At 33.3% G+C, this 19,962-nt stretch overlaps 1 protein-coding gene across 1 annotated transcript in view; it reads right to left on the reverse strand.

Annotated features, from left to right (window-relative positions):
• Nucleotides 1-18,992, reverse strand: part of LOC149424637 (trissin receptor-like) — a 33,076-nt gene extending 14,084 nt beyond the window's left edge. The window contains exons 1-3 of the mRNA XM_089631084.1: nt 18,791-18,992; nt 8,041-8,185; nt 6,594-6,753 (exon numbers count right to left, since the gene is read on the reverse strand). Coding sequence (XP_089487210.1) covers nt 6,594-6,753; nt 8,041-8,185; nt 18,791-18,992 — 507 coding nt within the window. The remainder of the gene's footprint in view (nt 1-6,593; nt 6,754-8,040; nt 8,186-18,790) is intronic.
• Between the last annotated feature and the right edge of the window lie 970 nt (nt 18,993-19,962).

Here is a 19,962-nt window from a genome sequence, read left to right on the forward strand (position 1 = left end):
AAAAATCTAAGCCCCCCGCCGCTCATTTGTACCAAGCGTAGTATTTTGAAGCCCCCCCCCCCTGAACGGGTCACGTAGTATGGGTACGTTACCTTATATCAATTTGTCAGAAAAACTCCAAATAGTATCTAAATTTTTTATTAGAAAATAAAGAACACAACATAAAAACAAAAATGGAAGCAAAAAAAATGATAAAAAAACAATTTTTTTCTTTTGTATTAATGAGAAGGATGTGCTTGATTTTCTGAGCATAGTTTCTCAAAACGAGGTTGAAGTTTCGAAATTGCCACTCTCGTCTCTGCCTCTAAATTTATGTTTGATTTGTACTTATTCTTAATTACTGCAACTGCAGAGAAACCTGTCTCACACAAGTATGATGTCGCAAACAATAATAAAACCCTTAACGCTGCAGTGCTGATGGAACGATATTCTTGATAAACTGAGCTCCAAAATTCAAGTAGCTTATCCTTATTATATTACAGCTTAAGGCTGGAGTCACAGGACAATTCTATTAACTGTTCTTCTTCTGCTGTCGAAAGTGTTGATGGTGAGGTCGACTGGAAAGGGTTTCTAACCCAGTCATATTGCTCCAGATTTTCGGGAAAACATTTTTCAAAATGTTCGCTCAAAGATGACAAGTGCTGTGTAAATATTATTTTTAAAGAAGGATCGAGAATTTCTGTCGATTTTTCTTGTAGAATGCCTTGTAAAGCAGGGAAACATTCGGAATTTACTTGATCTTCTTATAATTTTCTTATCCATAAGAGCGACTTCTTCTGAAACCAGGTGATTTTATCTGCCAGTTGTGTAATATGTGAGTATTATTTCCCTGCAAGGACTTATTGAGATCATTTAATTTTTCTCCGAAGTGTGCGTGTGGAAGACGCTATAAAGATTGCCTCACGACGCCCCTGGGATGATCCCGCGGCGCCCCGGGGCGTCGCGACTCACAGTTAGGGAAGCCCTGACATAGTGTTTTAAATGTCTGTTTCAATGCAGTTTTCATGTTCAAGTAGCAATACAATGCGTTCAAAATATATATTTATTGTTATTAATCGTCCCGAAACAAGTCTATTATTTCACGGAATTCTTCGGAAAAGCAATTTCTTTTCGAAATGGATTCTGCAAATTTAAATTGGTCTCTTAGTCAATAAAGCATTGCAGTCCATTGGCCACCAGTCGTAAATCTCTTCTTGGTCAATTGTTTGAAAATAATGTCTGATATATCCCAAAATGCTGCGCTAGTATTTTAACTTTTAAAACAGATTGCTGAATTATCTCTTCTTTGGAAGCAGTCGATCATCATTTGAAACTACATTTATGGTCTGAAGTTACTCGTATTTTATTAGATTTTCGTTTGGTTAAAATTCCCTACAAAAAGGAAACCAAGAAATTTCTCTTAGCTGGTAGTGTAGAATTTGATACACCTTTTTGTTATCCTATTTTTTTTACAACAGTAACGATTATATTGCAGTAGAAACTTTTTTAAACAAATGCGTGTCTATGCGCTTTGTAGTTACAAGATATATTTTTGATTTTTTCGTTGTTTTGTTCGTTTTTTTTCTAAAGAGCGTTATTTAAACATAATTTTGGCGAAAGTGAAATTATAAGAATCTTGTCAAAAATGTTGAAAGTTTTTTGGATTATCGTTGACTATTTTGACTTTTTTCATAACAATTAAATTTAAAAAATATGAGTGGTAAAGTAATCAAACCTTGCTGAATTTTGCGGTATTATAAACCAATCAGAAATAATTAATGTAATATAGTAAAAATTTACAACCGATGTATATAAATATTTTATAAAAAAAATTAGAAATCAAAAGAATATAATACTTTTGACTTGGTGACATCGTGTTTGGGTCGCAACCAGGCGTAGTGTGTTCAATTACTTGGCTGGTTAAGTCCTCCATCACAACACAAGCAACATTTTCCGCTTACTGTGGTGGTAGTGGGAAATTTTCAAACATTGTCAAGTTATTCGTAACCCGAGAATGTTTGTCTTTCTTTTCTATTTAAAAAATATATATATTCTTAATAATGTATAAAATAAAAGTCAATGTCAAATTATGTACAAACCGAAGTAAGAATTGTGACTCCCTTACAAGACATAAGGAAAGGACATACATGACCAAGAATGCCATATATTTTTATCAAAACATAAAAATAATTCATTTTGAAAGCCGATAAAAATACCAATGTCAAAAATGTTATTATTGTTTAACGCCCTTGAGTTGAAATTATTTCGAAAGACTGTTTAAAAAAATTCCAATATTTTTTTTATTTATACTTTAACTCAACTTTCGGTTAAAATATATTATAATTAACCAAATTGTCAATCGATTAAGTTACAACCCAAACCTCTCCCGCTTATCGTCAGCTATTACGGGTTAACTAATGAAAATACCCGCGGACGATTATTAAATGCTGAGGAAATTTTCGAGCCACAGCCTTCTCTCGTGCCTAACGTCTCAGTCTAAACTTCAAATTTCCTCCCCCCTCTTACCACCGCCCTTTGCACAGCTTCCAGCACGTCCGTGATTAAATTTCCACCGAAGATGTGAGTATCGAGAAGTTTTCGATTTGAAATATCTTTACGACTTTCACCTGGGGAATAAACTAATCTATGTAGGTAATTTGTACAGTCGCATGTTAAAAACTTGAAAAGATTTCTGGATTTGAACTTTTTTTTCATCTACGTGAAAACTCAAAGGTGTCCCAACTGCTCCGAACTGGCTGGGGTCAGGTGAATTGGGTATTTTGTGAGGCTGGAGGTTGTAGGGAGGTGAAGGAGATGGGGAAGAGGGAGATGAGATATTAACTGGCTATTCAAAACTGGTCACCAAACACAAAGCCATTTCAAGCAACATTTCAATTCTGAATGGTGGTCTTACACCAACGCGAAAGTATCTTCCACGCTGAAACGTGCACAAATATACTTTATGTTATTTTAAATGAGTAAATTATGAAAAACACAAATTTATCAAACAAAATTTACTTGCACACGCTAGGGTTTGAACCCGCAACCTTTAAAGAATTTGAATTCAAAAACATCAAACATTTTGACAGTAGTTTAAATTTTAAATGATTTCTATGATATTAATTGCTATTACATCACATTAAAATGGCACATGTCCGATACGATTCATAATTTCGTTTTCCTAACTACTAGTGGAGACATGATTTTCTATTAACTCCTCACTGTTTATATATTTATTTTACATATGAAAATTTCCTTATACATACATAAGTGTAATGTTGTATAGTAAAAGGGAAGAATGATGTGTACTGTAAATTTTTTATATATTATAGGGTATCGTGAACACTAGAAGGACCAGTACTTCGCGTGTTATTGATATAGTAAAATTATTGTGAATAGATTATGTTATTGCGTTAAAATATATCATAAGAAATACAGATTTATGATGTGTAGTTTGGGTACGTACCGTAAATGATTTATAATATTATTATCATAGTGTTTCTCTAACACCTCACCAAAAGAACCTGCGCTAAGGTGTTCACGTTTTTTTGTTTGTTGTAGTAAACTATTTTAATGCTATAAAAGCATATAATCTTCAGAGAACTTTTATATTTTAAAATATCGAAGAAAGTCATATTTTTGAATAATTTAAATTAAAAATGATTTAGTTTTAAAAAGCTTTATCGGAAAATTTTACAATTACTTAACTAATTACGATTATTACTAACCTTCTTCAGGACCGTAATGCTATTAACTGTCGTATTATTTTAAGGACTCGCACCCCTGTATTCTTATCAAAAGTATGGTCTGTAAGTATTATGATAAGAATACAGAGGTGCAAGATCTACATTAAAATGGAATAGGCCTATCCCTTAATAACTCGGAAGCGTTAGCTTTAGAAATTATGCAGGCAAAAATAGGTAATAATTATATTCATTAAAAGCTATGAAAAAAAGAAATTAAACCTAAGCTAACCTAACCTACTTAACCCAGTTAATAAAGTTTTTGTTTCATCACTTTCCATGACTTAATATAACTTTTTAAAGATGTGATAAATTATCATTTTGATGATTTATCCGGTCACCTGTGTTAATATTATATTTTTGTCGTTTCTGATTATGTGGCCAAGGTAATGGAGTTTCTTTATTTGGATACCTAGTTCATTTCAAAATAACACTTCCAATAGAAATACATATGTTCTGACAAATAAGTACATCGAAAAGCGCAGTTTTCACAATTCCTGGATCACCCATTGCGCAAACCAATCCTGCCGAGTCTCCTGATCCCCGCTATTTGCTTCAAGTTACAACACAATGAGACCTAAATAATGCGCAAGTAATTCAAGCAACATAATGTACGTCGGGGATCTTCTCGTGGAACAAATAAGAGTAAAACGTCCTTAACACAAATGTTGTTTCCTAAACGTGCTCACGGCTTGTAGGTCTCCAGTCAACATCAACTCATTTTATGCGAGTTTACTCGTTTACAATTATAATTTATTCTTAAAACCCAACCCAACTTTGTGAACATTTTAAATTTATTATTTATATCTATGTTAATGAAAATAAGACTTCGCTTTATGTACTACAAATAATTTTAAATTTTTTGTCCGGCTTAATATACATAAACTTTTCTCTTTTTATGTTTTTAAGGGTTGATTACGGTTTTACTTATAGATAAGGAATTGTCCTGAATCTTAATGTTAACGACTTTTCGTTAACTAGGCATTTTCCTTAACTTTGAAATTAAGGACTTTTTCGTTAATGAATGAAATTCCGGTTTAACTTAAGAATAAGGAATTGACTTTAAAATTAACGGCTTTTTCGTTAACTGCGTTAACTTATTTTTAATTTTAACAATAAGTAAATTTAAACAATAAAGGTTAAGGACGAATCCTTATTCCTGAGTAGAACCGGAATCTCCCCTCAGAAGGCAATTATGTAAACTCGTAGCTGATAGATCGCCTACTATAAGGTATTTGTCTTGTTTTTTTATGTGCATCGTTTCGTGCCTGTGATTTTTTTTCCAAATGCGATTACTAACTGAAACAATTCCAAATAAGTGATTTGGAAATATTCACATTACAAAGTTTAAAATGAATGGGGAAAATCGTAATAACACCTTATTTTTGTGAATCCACCCTTACTTCAAAGCCGTTTATAAAACATTGATAAATCGACTTAAAAACTTGCAGAAACAAAAGGAGTTTTTTTTATTCTTAAACGAGCGTCCGTAGTGAGAAATTATAATTATACTAAGAAAACCTACGGTGACAGAATTGAATATGAAATAATATTTATTTATTGAAGTAGATTGATCTCAATTTAATGATAGTAATAACTTTAAAAGTTAATTTTCAAACTCGTTTTTATAAAGACTTCGATTTGTTAAAAATCCACCCTAAGCTATGTTCACATTTATTTATATTACGAGCATGAGAATGAAGCTTTTGATTACTTAACACATTATAGGTTATTAAAATGATGTCATAAAATGGGTATAATATTTATTACCAGCTGTAACTCGGTGTGACGTCAGAAAGCTTTTGCCTAAACTAATCACTTATCAACATGAGCACTGACTTTGAAGCAAACGACGCAGTTATTGTTTTCAAATAAAACCCTGTTTTAGATGGGAAAGTATTGGAAATGTGATAGATCGTATCAGATGGTCGGGCCTATAAACCTATTAAAATGATAAAGCCACAATAAATTTTATCTGGCTCGTTGGTTTAGTCAGAGAGAGTTTGAGATAATCTGGCAAGACTGAAACGTTTTTATTAAAAAGGGTACAACGCAACACCGTAAAACTGACGAGTTTGTGATAGGTGTTTCGATAAAAGGGGGCTTGCCTTGAAATTTCAGCCGGGCGCCGACGCGTTGTTTTATTTCCGGTACGGAAAGAGATAAATTTAGACCTTTTCGTAATCTTTTCGTATACGATTACAAATTAGTACATCTCCAATATTGTGCTTATTTTCGTGAGGTGGGAGCTATTGACCCATTTTGGGAAGCCAGGGACGTACCTCGTAATTTCTAGTTAGATATAGTCTCTAAAAACTACGATAGCCAATACATGTAACGTCAGCAATTTGGTTTTGAATGGTGGTTTTTGAGAGTAACTATAACTCCAAAAAGAGGAGTGCGTCATTGAAATTTAAAAATATGTCAAATAACTAAATACAAATACAAAATTCAAAATTTTGTGAAGACTTGACCTCGTGTCCAAAGAAACATGTTTTTAATATTCTCTTATTTAAAATCAAAATCAAAATTTCCTTTGATATCATAAGATTTTACCTACATCACGCACGACGATTAAACATTTGAAAAAATAATGTTTACTGAACCATTAAAACGGCCACCATTTTGATATCGGAACCAAAACGTAACAAACAAATTAACAGAAAAATGAAATGCCAAATTGTCGAGTTATAACAGGACTTACGTATTTAATTATGTTCACTCTCCTTCTCGGATCCGTGTCCTCTATATCCGGAACTAGGACGCTTTCCGCTCCACCATTGAGATCGTCTCAACAAGGTTTGAGGGATATCATTGAGGTGTAAAGCGTCAGTAAAGCAATTAGTAAATAAATAGATAGTAATAACTCACCCTCAGCCTGGTGGGGGTGAGGATCTGCTTGCACGTGATGGGATGTATGATAGCGAAGTACCTCTCCGTGCAAATGACCACCAGGATGAAGATGGAGGCTGTGTAGCTCAGCGAGTGGGTAAACTGATACATCTTGCAGAGGAAATCGCCGAAAATCCAGCTGGAACGCAAACAAAATAAATCCAACATCTTGTAAATTAAACAAACAAACGGGGATTCAATCAACTGTTAGTAAAACGGGCGGAATTTCAGACGAGCATTTGGAATAATTTAGAGAAGATCGTTTTATTCTTGCATTCTTCGTGTTTTTTAACATAAAATCGTAAGAATGTTACGATCTTCATGATTTCGCCAATATTTATTTATAAAATCTTTCATTCTAATATGTTTTTTTTTGCATTCCTTTGAAAAAGAAACTGCAATTTTTATGTTGTTATTATTTATCACCTTCGTGTGCGTTCCAAGTGTTAATTTTACAAGGTTATCTTCTGAAAAATTTTGTACTCTCGTAAGCAAAATATCGTTTTTCATGAAAATCAGTTTTTCCAAGTGTTACTCGGAAGTTTTTGATATTATAAAACTCTTAAATAATGCTCATCTTAAACACGGCATGTAATGTTTCTTTATGTTAATAGAGAAGGTATATATTGTTCATTTAAAGCACACTCGCACCTAAACAATCTTTAAGGGATTTAAAAACTTAAAGGTGCTTTATAAAATATTCCTGTAAATGATGAAGCAAAGAGAAATTTACATACATATTGAAATAGGAGTTCCTTTTCGAGAACTTTTTGTGGCGTTTATTGGGCAGCTGTAGGTCTAACACGAGCGATTGAATAAGCCCTATTTGAATATGACTCCGATAGTCGGTAGACAAAAGCCGTTACTTTTAGCGCGGCCTTCAAGATATCGGTTTAGCTGTCAATATGCACAACTTTTTGGATAATGTCGTTCGTTATGCAAAATAACTGGCTTTTTAATGAATTGGGACTAACTAACTAAGCCTAATGATCCGTGGACTTAATTAATTCATCGACGCGATCAAATGATTCCGTTCCAGCATCGAGAAACAAAAGTTGTGAGTTATGTATGACTAATGACCTCATGAACTAATTGACTCCGTTTTTAGAGTCAATAAGTACATTCGAACTGCCAAAGTATATTAAGTTTAATATTTCAATTCGACAATGTCAATTTATTGGTGATTTTATCTTTTACGTAGCTGCCTGACGATAAGGAATGGAAATTATAGATTTCAATGTATATATTCATGGTGTAAACTTTACGGGATACACCTTCGCCAGTTTCCCAGAGGTAAGATGGTGCTTAATTAAGTTTTGCCGATGCCGTCAACTGGCTGAATAACTCGAGCATCCCTATTTTGCCAATAGCTTTCCGTCACCATATGAAGAAAAAAAAAATCAAGGTAAAGTAGCTGGATTAGTACCTGGGCATAAGGTAAATGGACAAGTTCTGCAGTACGCAGAAGACCCCCACGCAGAAGTCGGCTAGGGCGAGGTTGGCCAGGAAGAAGTTGGTAATGGACCGCAGCCTCCTGGAGAGCGTCACTACCAATATGACCAAGAGGTTTCCTGGAAAAAAATGCCCACTTTATTTTGTCTACTAATGCAGAGCATAATACATACCACACACCTAGAAAAATGAGTATTGCTAATTTATTCTGAAACTCTCCAAATATTGGTGATCCGGTTAAAAAAGGGATCGAATGGGTTTCCTGATAAACTGTTAGTAAAATACGAATATATTATCACGATTTTTGCATTTCTTTATTATATATTATCAAGGGCAATACAGGTGCATAACCACGTATTTCGATATATTAGGAGTTTACTAAAAGTTTATCAGGAACTGTCTGCAATCCTGTTTTTAACGGGATTACAAATAATTTGAATAAATATATTTATATATTGGTAATACCCATAATTTCCGATAAGTGATGTTAAGGCAAAGCTCATTTATCTTGTACATGTGCCATTTTTTTTAATTAAAAAAAAATCTAGAGGGAGCTTAATAATAATAATAATTTTTATTCCAGGATGTGGGGAGGTTAGTGCAATCCCACACGTCCCATATATATATATAAACAACATTTAGTCTAAGCTGTGGCGTTTAATGTTTGAATACAATGTTCAATATGTAATACAGCCAAACAAATATTTATACATGTTACAAGACAATTGCTGAATAACATATAAATTTCAATATTTCAATGAAAAATAACATTATATTATATGATAAACACTTTGTTAGTAAAGTTGTACTAATTAATAGATGTACCAACAGATGTATATATTTTTTGTACAGTAGGTATGTGAAATTGAAAAAATATATGACAAAGAATAAATTAACAACAAAGTAATTAACAACTATGCAGGGCGTGGTCTTGAGTGAGCTTGGGCCCAGCGCTCACTCAGTGGTGGCGTTTGGTGCTGGTAGGCTGCGGTCACCAACGTGTTGGCGGAGGCCATTAGCGCATCCTGGCTCCAGTGACCCGGCGTCTCATCAGGCCGGCAAATCCATTTAGTCATAATTCTGTGAACATTGTCAATGCGCTGCTGTATCTTCGGTATCCAAATATGATTCTACAGGCGTCATTATATTGAATTCGGAGTCGTTAGTGACACCATGTCTCACACGTATGCAGGCCAGTACAAAATGCGTTATAACAGTATTTTTTTAACGGATAATTATAATAGATACTGCGATTGCTCGGCCCCGGGCCCCTTTACAAACCACAGGCCTGATGATTTATTCCCTCAAGAACCTCGATCTCGGCGACAGTGAGTGTTATAGCTAAATTTACACAGATATGACACATTCCTTGCATACAGCACGTTTCAAACGTGCTATCCGATTTCAGAACATAAAAATCGAGTCTGAATTCGAATTCGTGAAAAAAACGGGATATTATGATTACGATTTTAAAAATGAAAATTTAAATAATTTTCTGTTAAACTATTATTCAATAGGTAATTAAATATTTGCCAATTTTATTGCTCGTCTGAATTCTTCAAAATTCCAATTTTGAAAATTAAATTTAAATTTAAAGCAAATTTTATTTCATTGAACCAGATTTAACGCGGGACTAACTAAAACATAGCACAGATAACCTAAATTAGTACATTTGATGATAAACAATCAAACCTTAAATTTTTTGAATGAAGTTATTGTGTAATCCTTTTTAGACGTATATATATATATAAATAAATGTTTATTAAATACATTTGGAACTGGGGTTAAAACAAAAAATATGTATTTCGAATATTCCAATTCGCGTAAAATAGGCGTAAGTAAGACGAAGTGCTGTTTCTCAATGACGTTTCGCAAAGACATCACTGATGAAAGCGTAGGAACACAAAAATAGTACATACCATTACACAACTTTTACGTGTTTTTGGTAAACTCAATAACAATAAACATCACAATTTAATAAATTATCAGCAACCTCGTACACTTCAACAGTTTTAATTTCTATAATCTCTTTGTTGCCATGATGAAAATAAAAATCTTCTGAAAAATGATAAATTAATTCCAACCATAATATTAAAACAACCAGAAAGTCCATCCCCACAAATGAACAAATGTTTTTGAACAGTTTATGAAAAAATTTAAATGAACAGCTTTGCGAAATATTAGTAACTTTATGGCGGAACTAATTATTAACCAATCGTAACTGTTATAGTACACATTCACAAACAAAACTGCAGACGTAACAATGTGATGATTGAAAAACTTTGTAAAATTGTTTCATAAAATTACATTATGCTTTTATAAAGTTTTTTAATCAAATTTGTACCTGCAATGGAATACCGGCCGCTATGATTTAACGGTTTTGAAATGTAAAGCAACTAAATTTATGAAACTACATCAAACAATATTTTGTTGTTAGTCTTTAATAATCTAATAATAAAATGCGCTACATGGCAGCATTGGCGTGCACACAGTTTTCAGCGGGGTACCTCATAATACAAAAAATATGTAGTGGATAAAAAACAATCAGAGGTACTTACCAAAAATTTATTTAGCTAGATCAACAGTTTAAAATTATTTGGTTGATTTTTTTAAAGATAAGCCAAAAAAAATTCTGGAGCTTTTAACAAAATTCTGGGTTCAATTTCCAGCTACTGGCGGCTAAATATGCTACTGCGCCACCTATGCCAATGTGCAGAAAGAAGCTCGCTTTTAAATAGATACATGCATTAATTTATTATTTTTATAAGTGACTGATGTTGTAAGTTATAAGTGAAATTCATAATTAGCAGGGTTAATTGACATTAAAAAACTTACCACATGCTTGTTAGTATAAGTTGCAACATTTAATGATTGATTGGGAATATAGCCACATCAAATATTTATACATGTTAGAAAACAATTACTGAATAACATATCTCAATGAAAGATAACTTAATATTATATAATACACGCTTCGTTAGTAAAGTTGTACTAATTCATAGATGTACCAACAGATGTCACTAATTGCTACATTTGTACCGAAAGGCACAGCCTTTTTCGACATTAACATTTTTTTTTTATTCTTGAAAAGAATGACAAACATTCCCGGGTTACGAATAACCTGACAATATTTGAAAATCTCCTACTACCACCACAGTAGGCTGAAAATGTTGCTTGTGTTGTGATGGAGGACTTAGCCAGCCGAGGAATTGAACACACTACGCCCGAATGGGACCCAAGCGCGATGTCAACTCGGCCACCGAACGGTATAAAAACGAGACTTCTCTTTCCTTGCAACAATTTATACATTTTAATATTATTTATAATTTTAGGTGAGTGAGGTAGGGTAGGCAGTGCCTATATGCATACCTACTATAAGGAATGCACGCCTCTGCATGGCAGTCACTGATCAAACTGAGTATCCCAGAAGCTTATTTGAATAGTTTAACGACTAGAGACGGCTTGAGCGAATGAGAAGAAAGGACTTTAATACATAATATATAAGGAGATAATACATTGTGTAAATTAGTATCCACTGACTAATATTTCTCCACCAATTGGATCCAACACACGGGAGGTCCTGAGGAAAATAATTTTCCTCAGGGCCTCTTTCATCTTTGGGGATGCTTTGTGGAGAATATTTTGAGAAGAAGTGGGAGTGAACATGGGTCTTGATGAGACCCATGTTGTAGGGAGGAAACACAGAGGCCGACAAATGGTTCCACAGCCAAGCTGTCGAACTGAACAGGTGGAAGGAATGACCCGTTCCCACATGACAAATGTCAAACATGTGCAAAAATTAAATTTAAACGAATAAATTAACAATGCTTTAAACTCATCAAATCGCAAAGAGTCTAATAAAACCATATCATTTTATAAAGCATCTTTGTTTTGTTAAATTAGGTTTTTTGATATTTACCGAAATGATATTTGTTGACTGCTTCTGGTATTGCATCAGTGGGAGATAATTACGCCTTAGCCGAGTTGCGCATAATGTAATAGGACTGCAACACAATCGTCCTGACCGCATTCCGGAGTAACCCGATTACCCTAACAGTCGGATCTAAGAAGCTGTCCTCGCCCACTTCTGTTTATAGCCGCTATGGAGTGTCCTAATAAGAATATCCGAAGCGAAAGTATAAAAACACGTGTATTGAGAACACCCACTCTGTTCTTTTCACTTAACTAATTTATATTGCTCATAAATTATGCATAGCTTGCGCACTGTGTTGTATTTGCTATCTTCTGAACATTTAAAAATAATTATCGTCTGGAAATTTTTTTTCAAAAAAATTCAATTTCGAAGAGTCAATTGGTGTAACATGTAATAGAATTTGTGTTATTGTTGCGATTCAGTCATGCTACATGCTGTTGACCTTGTTGGCAAAAATTAGACCGAATTTATAAGAGAAAGTAGTGTTGTCATAACTCTCTCCCTGGAGCGGTCGTGTAGAAAAAACTAATTTTGCAAGAGGCTTATGCGTAATCTATATAAGAGAATATACGTAGTATCCATAAAACATTCGTTTTTGACTGATACGTTGCTAGGAACTCTTTCAATTCATTCTTAATAGGCCTGCAGTCCCAGTTTTCATCGAAATCATGCAAATAATAAAGCAAAGTGTTATATTGTACTTTATATTACTATATTATTTACTTTATATTGTACTAGATTTTGATCTATTCGATATGTAATTTATTTCTCGTTATTTTGCACTAACACAACGCCATGTGCCAAAAATGGGTGGATATTAATCACTTGTAATCGAACTTCAATAAAATAAATCAAAATATAGCATCATTTATAAGTTTTCTACTCTCGTTATTTTGGCATTTAGCACTCTATTTGATTTATAAATGTATTTAATAAAAATGATAAGCAAAAAGCTAAAAACGAAAAACAACAAACAAATACGTTCATTAAACATGAATAGACAGTTTATAAGATTAACTGTGTTTCATGGGACTTAACTTCACTGTGGTCATACTAATAATAATAATAATACAATCTGATGAAAAATTTTTTTTTTTCGCCTGAATTAGTCTTAAAAATAAACAAATCTCATTTTGCAACTAGTTTTTTCCCATATTTTTGGTCTCTGCCTTTTTTTAAACGATTACAAAGTTTCTAATGAAATTGGTTTCTAACCTAGATAATATGGTCTCGGATAAACATTTCTGATTTTTAATTCTGAATTTGAAATATGATATCGACAAATATGACTTTTAATAAATATAATCGAATTTTCGAGTGGTTTAAGACGCTTGTCCCGGTAAGACGAGAAATCCTGATTTCGATTCCTGACGGCCGGCATAGTCCAGTGGTAACGCATTGGACTGCCATTCCGAAGGTCGCGGGTTCGAACCCGGCGTGCGCAAATAAATTTTATTTGATTAATTTGTGTTATTTCACAATTGATTAATTAAAATAATATATAGTATATTTGCGGCACGTTCCAGAGTGGAAGATACTACCAGTATCGCCCTGGTGTAAGACCACCATTCAGAATTGAAACGTTGCTCCAAATAGCTTTAGCCGTGTTTAGTGACTAGATCTGAATAGCCAGGTACTTCCCCACCTTCCTCTTTCCCTTCCCCACTTACCTTCAGCCTCACAACATCCCCCAATTGGGGATGCCATAGTCTCACTGGCTCCAGACGGGAGCAGTTGGGACTCTTGTGAGGTATTCACTATAAAAAAAATTAAAAAAAAGCTGTGACTATTATATATTTTTATTTTTCTGTGTCTTGTTCTTTTTGAAATTTCGATTATATTTATTAGAATTATCTTCTTCTTCAATGATATATTACATTGATGGGTGTATCCTTCAAAATAAGTTAAAAGAAAAAGTTGTTTCTAAAATCTAAATTATTTTCCACGAGTGACAATTTCTTCTCCAAATATATACATCATTTAATTTTGTATTATTACTAATCACATTATTTTAAGACCGTTATAACTACTAGTAGCATACTAATTACATTTGAATCACATTTATCAAACATGTTTTATAATTACTTAAACATAGTTAATAATACATACATACTTAGCACATAATTGTCATTGTCATATCCAACAGATTAGATTTGAATGTAAAAGTTCTAGATGAGCCAAAAATAACCGACCATAACCTTATCCACATTACAGATAACACAAAAAGAACTAATACGAAAACCAGCAAAGTAATAAAATACAGAAATTATAAAAAATATAACAGTGAAAGGTTAATTGAACTTCTGGGTGATATGAATGAACTTCATCAAATGGAATTTAATGAAAAGGCTAAATCATTAATAAATAACCTTCAAGAAGTAATCGACCAGTTAATACCAATCCAAACTACTAAAATAAGAGGAACAAATAAATGGTATAACATAGAACTACAATCAATACAATATGAAAGAGATAGACTGTACAAAATTGCAAAAATCTCAAGAAACTCACAAGACTGGAAAGCATTCAAAAATGCAAGAAATAAATACTCAAAACAACTGAAAGTTTGTAAGAACGATTACTTCAAAAATAAAATTATCTGTGAAAAAGGAGACACTAAAAAAATGTGGAAAACCATAAAAGGATTAATGCAAACTGAAGATAAAGGGATGAAACATGACATTGAATTTCCACATCAGATACAGGGTAGCATACAGAACTGCTTCAACAAATATTTTGTAAACAGCATAACGGAATTACATCAGAGTATACCAATACTGAAGGAAGACAACCGCGTGAGAAATGTTCCCCTAAACCGAGAAAAACTTGTGTTTAAAGAGATTGATGAAACATATCTTTTACAGATTCTAAACAGCACCAAATCAAAAGAGAGTCCAGATGGAATAAGCTTTACAGTTTTAAGGGATGCAATGCCAGTGATAGGACCTCATCTACTGAACATAATAAATGAATCGTTAAGAAGTGGAAAATTTCCAAACACATGGAAAACATCTATTGTGATCCCGATTCCGAAAGTTGTTAATACCAGAAAATGCGAAGAATTTAGACCTATAAATATGTTACCAAAATACGAACAGGTACTAGAAATTGTAATAAAGAAACAACTCGTTGAGTATTTGGAAAAACATCATATATTATGTGACGAACAATCAGGATTCCGTAATAATAACTCTTGTGAAGCTGCATTAAACATTGTGATTGATACATGGAAGAAAGAAACAGATAATAAAAAAATCACCATTGCAACATTTTTAGATTTTAAAAGAGCATTTGAAACGATAGAAAGGAAAAAACTTTTGGAAAAATTGGAAGATATAGGTCTTTCTGAAGTAGCTCTAAATCTTTGCAAAGAATATCTCCATGAAAGAAAACAGGTAACAAAAGTGGAAAGCTCAGAATCAGAACCGATAGAAAACAACCTCGGTGTTCCACAAGGGTCGGTATTAGGTCCAATTCTATTCATTATTTACATTAATGATATAATTAAAACCATAAAACATTGCAAAATTAGATTATTTGCAGACGATACATTAATCTATATTTCATGTGAAGAATACATAGATGCAATCAATAAATTAAATGAAGACCTACAAAATATAGCGAAATGGCTGAAATTAAACAAATTAAAACTGAATGTCAACAAAACAAAATATATGGAAATAGGCAATAAAACGCATAACACAGAGTTAAAATTGACAATTAATGGCGAAAAAATTGAAAAAGTAAATGAAATTAAGTACCTGGGTGTGATACTAGATTCAAAACTAACTTTCGCAGCAAATTTTGAATATGTGCTAAAGAAGGTATCTAAAAAAGTCAATTTTCTTAGAAGATTAAGAAATAAACTAAATGGAAACACTACAGAGCTGATTTATAAAACTATAGTTGCTCCACATTTAGATTATTGCTCTACTGTGTTGTATTTGGCCAATGAAGGAAACTTGAACAAGCTAGATGTTATACAGAATAGAGCTATGAGATGTATACTAGGAAAAGGAAAATACGCAAACATAGATCAAATGAGAGAACAGCTAAATTGGATTTCTATAAAAAAGAGACTATTATTTAATGTGTTAATTTTTGTACATAAAATCATGAACAACCAAATGCCAAAATATTTTAAGGATGAAATTGTTTTTAATAGAGATGTTCATAATTACGAAACCAGAAATGTAAATAGGATTAGATTGCCACATATGAAAAAAACAAAATCACAGAACTGCCTAATGTACAAAGGACTAAAAATGTATGATGAAATGCCTGAAAGTCTGAAGAATGAAGGAAGAATGAATGTATTTAAAAATAAATGTTATATTTATTGTAAAAATATGTAAAATTACAAAATGAAATATGATCTTGTTTATATTAGTTTATATTCAAATGTATTAACTAACTCAATAAATAATAAAAAAAAAAATAATACATGTATCTATAATATAAGTAATTACTGATAGATATTGTATTCTCCTCTTCCAACCATAAGCCAACGCTTCCATGGAATAGCAGTATTTCTCATAATTTGTAGAAACCTAACTTAAATACCATTTACTACCAAATTCAAAGTAAGAATAAAAGTCAATTCTTTATTTAGTATCTATGTACATTTTCTTCTCTAGTGTAGAAGAAAGGTGTGATAGCGTAGGAAATATTTAGAATCCAGATCTCCAGGGCTACAGACAGCTTATTTACTGCTTTTCCCTGGGGTCCCAGGAGATTGCCTGACATCTAACTTCTCAATCTCTTTCAGTATCTACGGTGGCATTTCATTTGAACGTGCAAATTGTTCACTCACTACTGCAGAAAACTCGGGGGATATATTGCCAAAAACGTATGTATTTTGAAGTTTTCCAGTTAGTATATCGGTTATCAGTCGGGTTAGGCTGATGTTGTGGGTTATTCAGCATGTCAAAGAAGAATACGTGAAATAATCTTATTTTCCAATATAAAGGATTTTACGAATATAAAGGATAATTTTGTAGGCATCTGTTTTATTTTATAAGGAGTTTTTTCTAAGAATTCAAGGCTGAATTTTTAGATATATCCATCGATATTTAACGTAAGTATATACGTGAATTTTATTACCGTTTAAAATGCTTCATGCAATGGAAAATATCTGGAAAAATAGGCTTAAGTTCTTCAAAATGTATCCGAAAACGACAACGTTTTCATGAAATGATTGTCTCCAGTTTTGTTTTCACCGCTGATCGTAAAAAAGTATGTGTACTAAAAAAAACCTCACAATATTACTTTAACACTTTATTTGTACAGAGTACATTTTATGGATGAAAAAATGAAAAAACTCTCGGTTGCAAAATAGGTCTCTTTTGATGTGACAACCTGCAACCAACGAATGTTTCCCCTATGTTTGTAGATTCGCATGCAAACACAATACACATAACTTTACTGTATTGGCATAGAGCAGGTGGGCAGTAGGTACACAAAGTTGGTTCCGCGTCACAAACATTGCACCATTTATTCCAGTAGCAAACATATTTTCGTGCAAAGCATATTTCTATGCCTACACAAAGTCAAATGCTTAAAAGGCGATAAAAAATATATAAACGCAATCTGTAATTTAAATTTAAATTTTAGTGCTGACGCCAATTTCTGTTACAAAGATTATCTTTTATTTGTGGTAATAAAACTACTAAGTAGGTAACAAGAACAAAATATCAATTGTTAAATATCTAAAATTTATTTCGTTAGATTTCAAGTAGTGTATTGTATGCGCTATGTTCTATCTGTGGAAGTCAATGTTTATTACAAATTATCAAATATAAAGAGGATTGAGGAAATGGCAATATACAGCACCAATTCCAGACAACATATCTAAACATTTTCTACGGAGGTGTAAGGTTAAAGGGACAGTGCTGATCATAAATAAAACACTAAATGAAACAAAGTCTTTGTTTCGAACAAATAAATTTATTTCTAGTGTTGATAGGTTTTGAAAGACCATTTCCTTCGTCCGGGCGAAAGTTATACGTTACAGCATTAGTTTCGCCATGACGACAGAATAGTTCTTTTGAAACCGATCGATAGACGAACAAATTTCATAGATTAAATTTTTTTTTTTTAAACAAAGATTCCCGGGCTACGAATAACCTGACACTATTTGAAAATCTCCTACTACCACCACAGTAAGCGGAAAATGTTGCTTGTGTTGTGATGGAGGAATTGAACCCACTAAACTTGGGTGTGAACCAAATGCGATGTTAACTCAGCCACCTACCGGTCTAAAGTATTACGGTTTTGTTCGATTTGAGGCGTTTTAAACTCCATAAAGTTATGATTATATTATATAAACAAATCTACGTACAGTGCCATTTTGAATATAACTCATTTGAAGGGTCCCGTTGAACGGCAATTCTCGGCCTGTTTCAGCTTTTGATCAAAATATAATATGCTGTCAGGCTGAACGGTCAACTTTTTATGTTAGATAACCAATTACAATTTGATTAAATACTAAAACAGGCCTTAAATCAGCATTTAACGGGCACCATTCAAACGTTTAAAAAATTACATAGGCATCAAATATGTGACGAAATATTCCACATTTTTAAAACTCTGGTTATCGATCGCTTACATTAACAAGATTCCATCTGACAAAGCAGTGTAAAATGATAATGGGCTCTAGAGAAAGGTACTTTAGAGATCATAATTGCACTACATTACCGTGTCAGATAAACCTTGCTCTTCCAAACGTTAAATAAACACAACATAACTACGTTTACATATAAATAAAATAATTGCAAAGCAGCATACTCACCAAAGAAACAGCAACAGAAGACCAGCGTATACAGGGTGATGAAGAGCGCCCGCACGTTGGTCCTGTCGTAGATATAGTCCTGGGCCGCCAGTGAGGAGTTGGGCTCCAGAGAAGAGTGGTTCCAATAGTAGTCCGCTGCTGCCTGCACCTCGGGCTCCCGGTGCGTCACGTGCCCGGGGGGCCCACTGCCATTTGCATGCATAGTCTCGACACCGATTTACACTAATCTGAAGTCTTACTTATCTTCTTTATTAAACATTTGTCACGACTTCAAGTCCGGACATGGTTACTTTGTAAGTGGTCAAATCCCCGTTTTCCCATTTCCAGAGTTTTTACAAATTGTCACAAGAATTTTGTTCTCTCGTTTTACAATTAATTCTTTTTGTTTGTCACTATGTAATGTTTATTTAAAATCACTGTATTAACATTGGAAATTGTCTGTATTGAAGCACTGTATTTCTTTTTTAATAATTTGTACCTATTTATTACATTAGCGCCAAACAGGAGACCCTAAAGAAAAAATCCGTCAGGGCTGATGCCAACTTTGGGGATGCTGTGTGGAGGGTCTTTTAGAAAAATAAAGAGAGAGGAAGTTCTGGTAAGGAAAAATGTATGAGGGGTGGGTAGGAATCTGGGAGTAGGAATCACTCACACCGCGGTGCGAGATGGTGAGTCGAGAGAGTCCGGCTTGCGAGGTCAACAGGTCTATCCCAATCCGGACCGCCACGCAGCAGGTTGGCAAACGCAACCGCCACCAAGACCTGGACAAACCTCACCCCATGAATCCGGGCATCCCTGCTAAGTCACCAAATGTAGCGAACCAATAAATGGTTCCCGGGGCGGCGGTACCCATACCAGCCTCCCAAATTGGGTAAATACACCAATAAAATAATATAATGAGAATTATGGATTACAAATAGTAACAATAAGAAATATTGCGAATGGTGGTGTGACATTATAAAAAAATTAAGCAAATATATTTTTAAATAACTAGCAGATTTAAAAAAAATAGTTTCTTGCTGCTAAGCCACGTAGATGGCTTTTTTAGAAAAAAATTTGTTGGCAAATGGGGTGGTGAAATTGTGTAATGTTTTTGAATCTAAGAAATTTTCAGTTTTGTAATTTATTTGACATGTTCTCGGGGTTGCTATTTGAAAACTTCAACGATTCTT

This window comes from Hesperophylax consimilis, chromosome 4 (assembly GCF_061612785.1).
Source record: "Hesperophylax consimilis isolate HC1 chromosome 4, BYU_Hcon_1.0, whole genome shotgun sequence".
Lineage (NCBI taxonomy): Eukaryota > Metazoa > Arthropoda > Insecta > Trichoptera > Limnephilidae > Hesperophylax > Hesperophylax consimilis.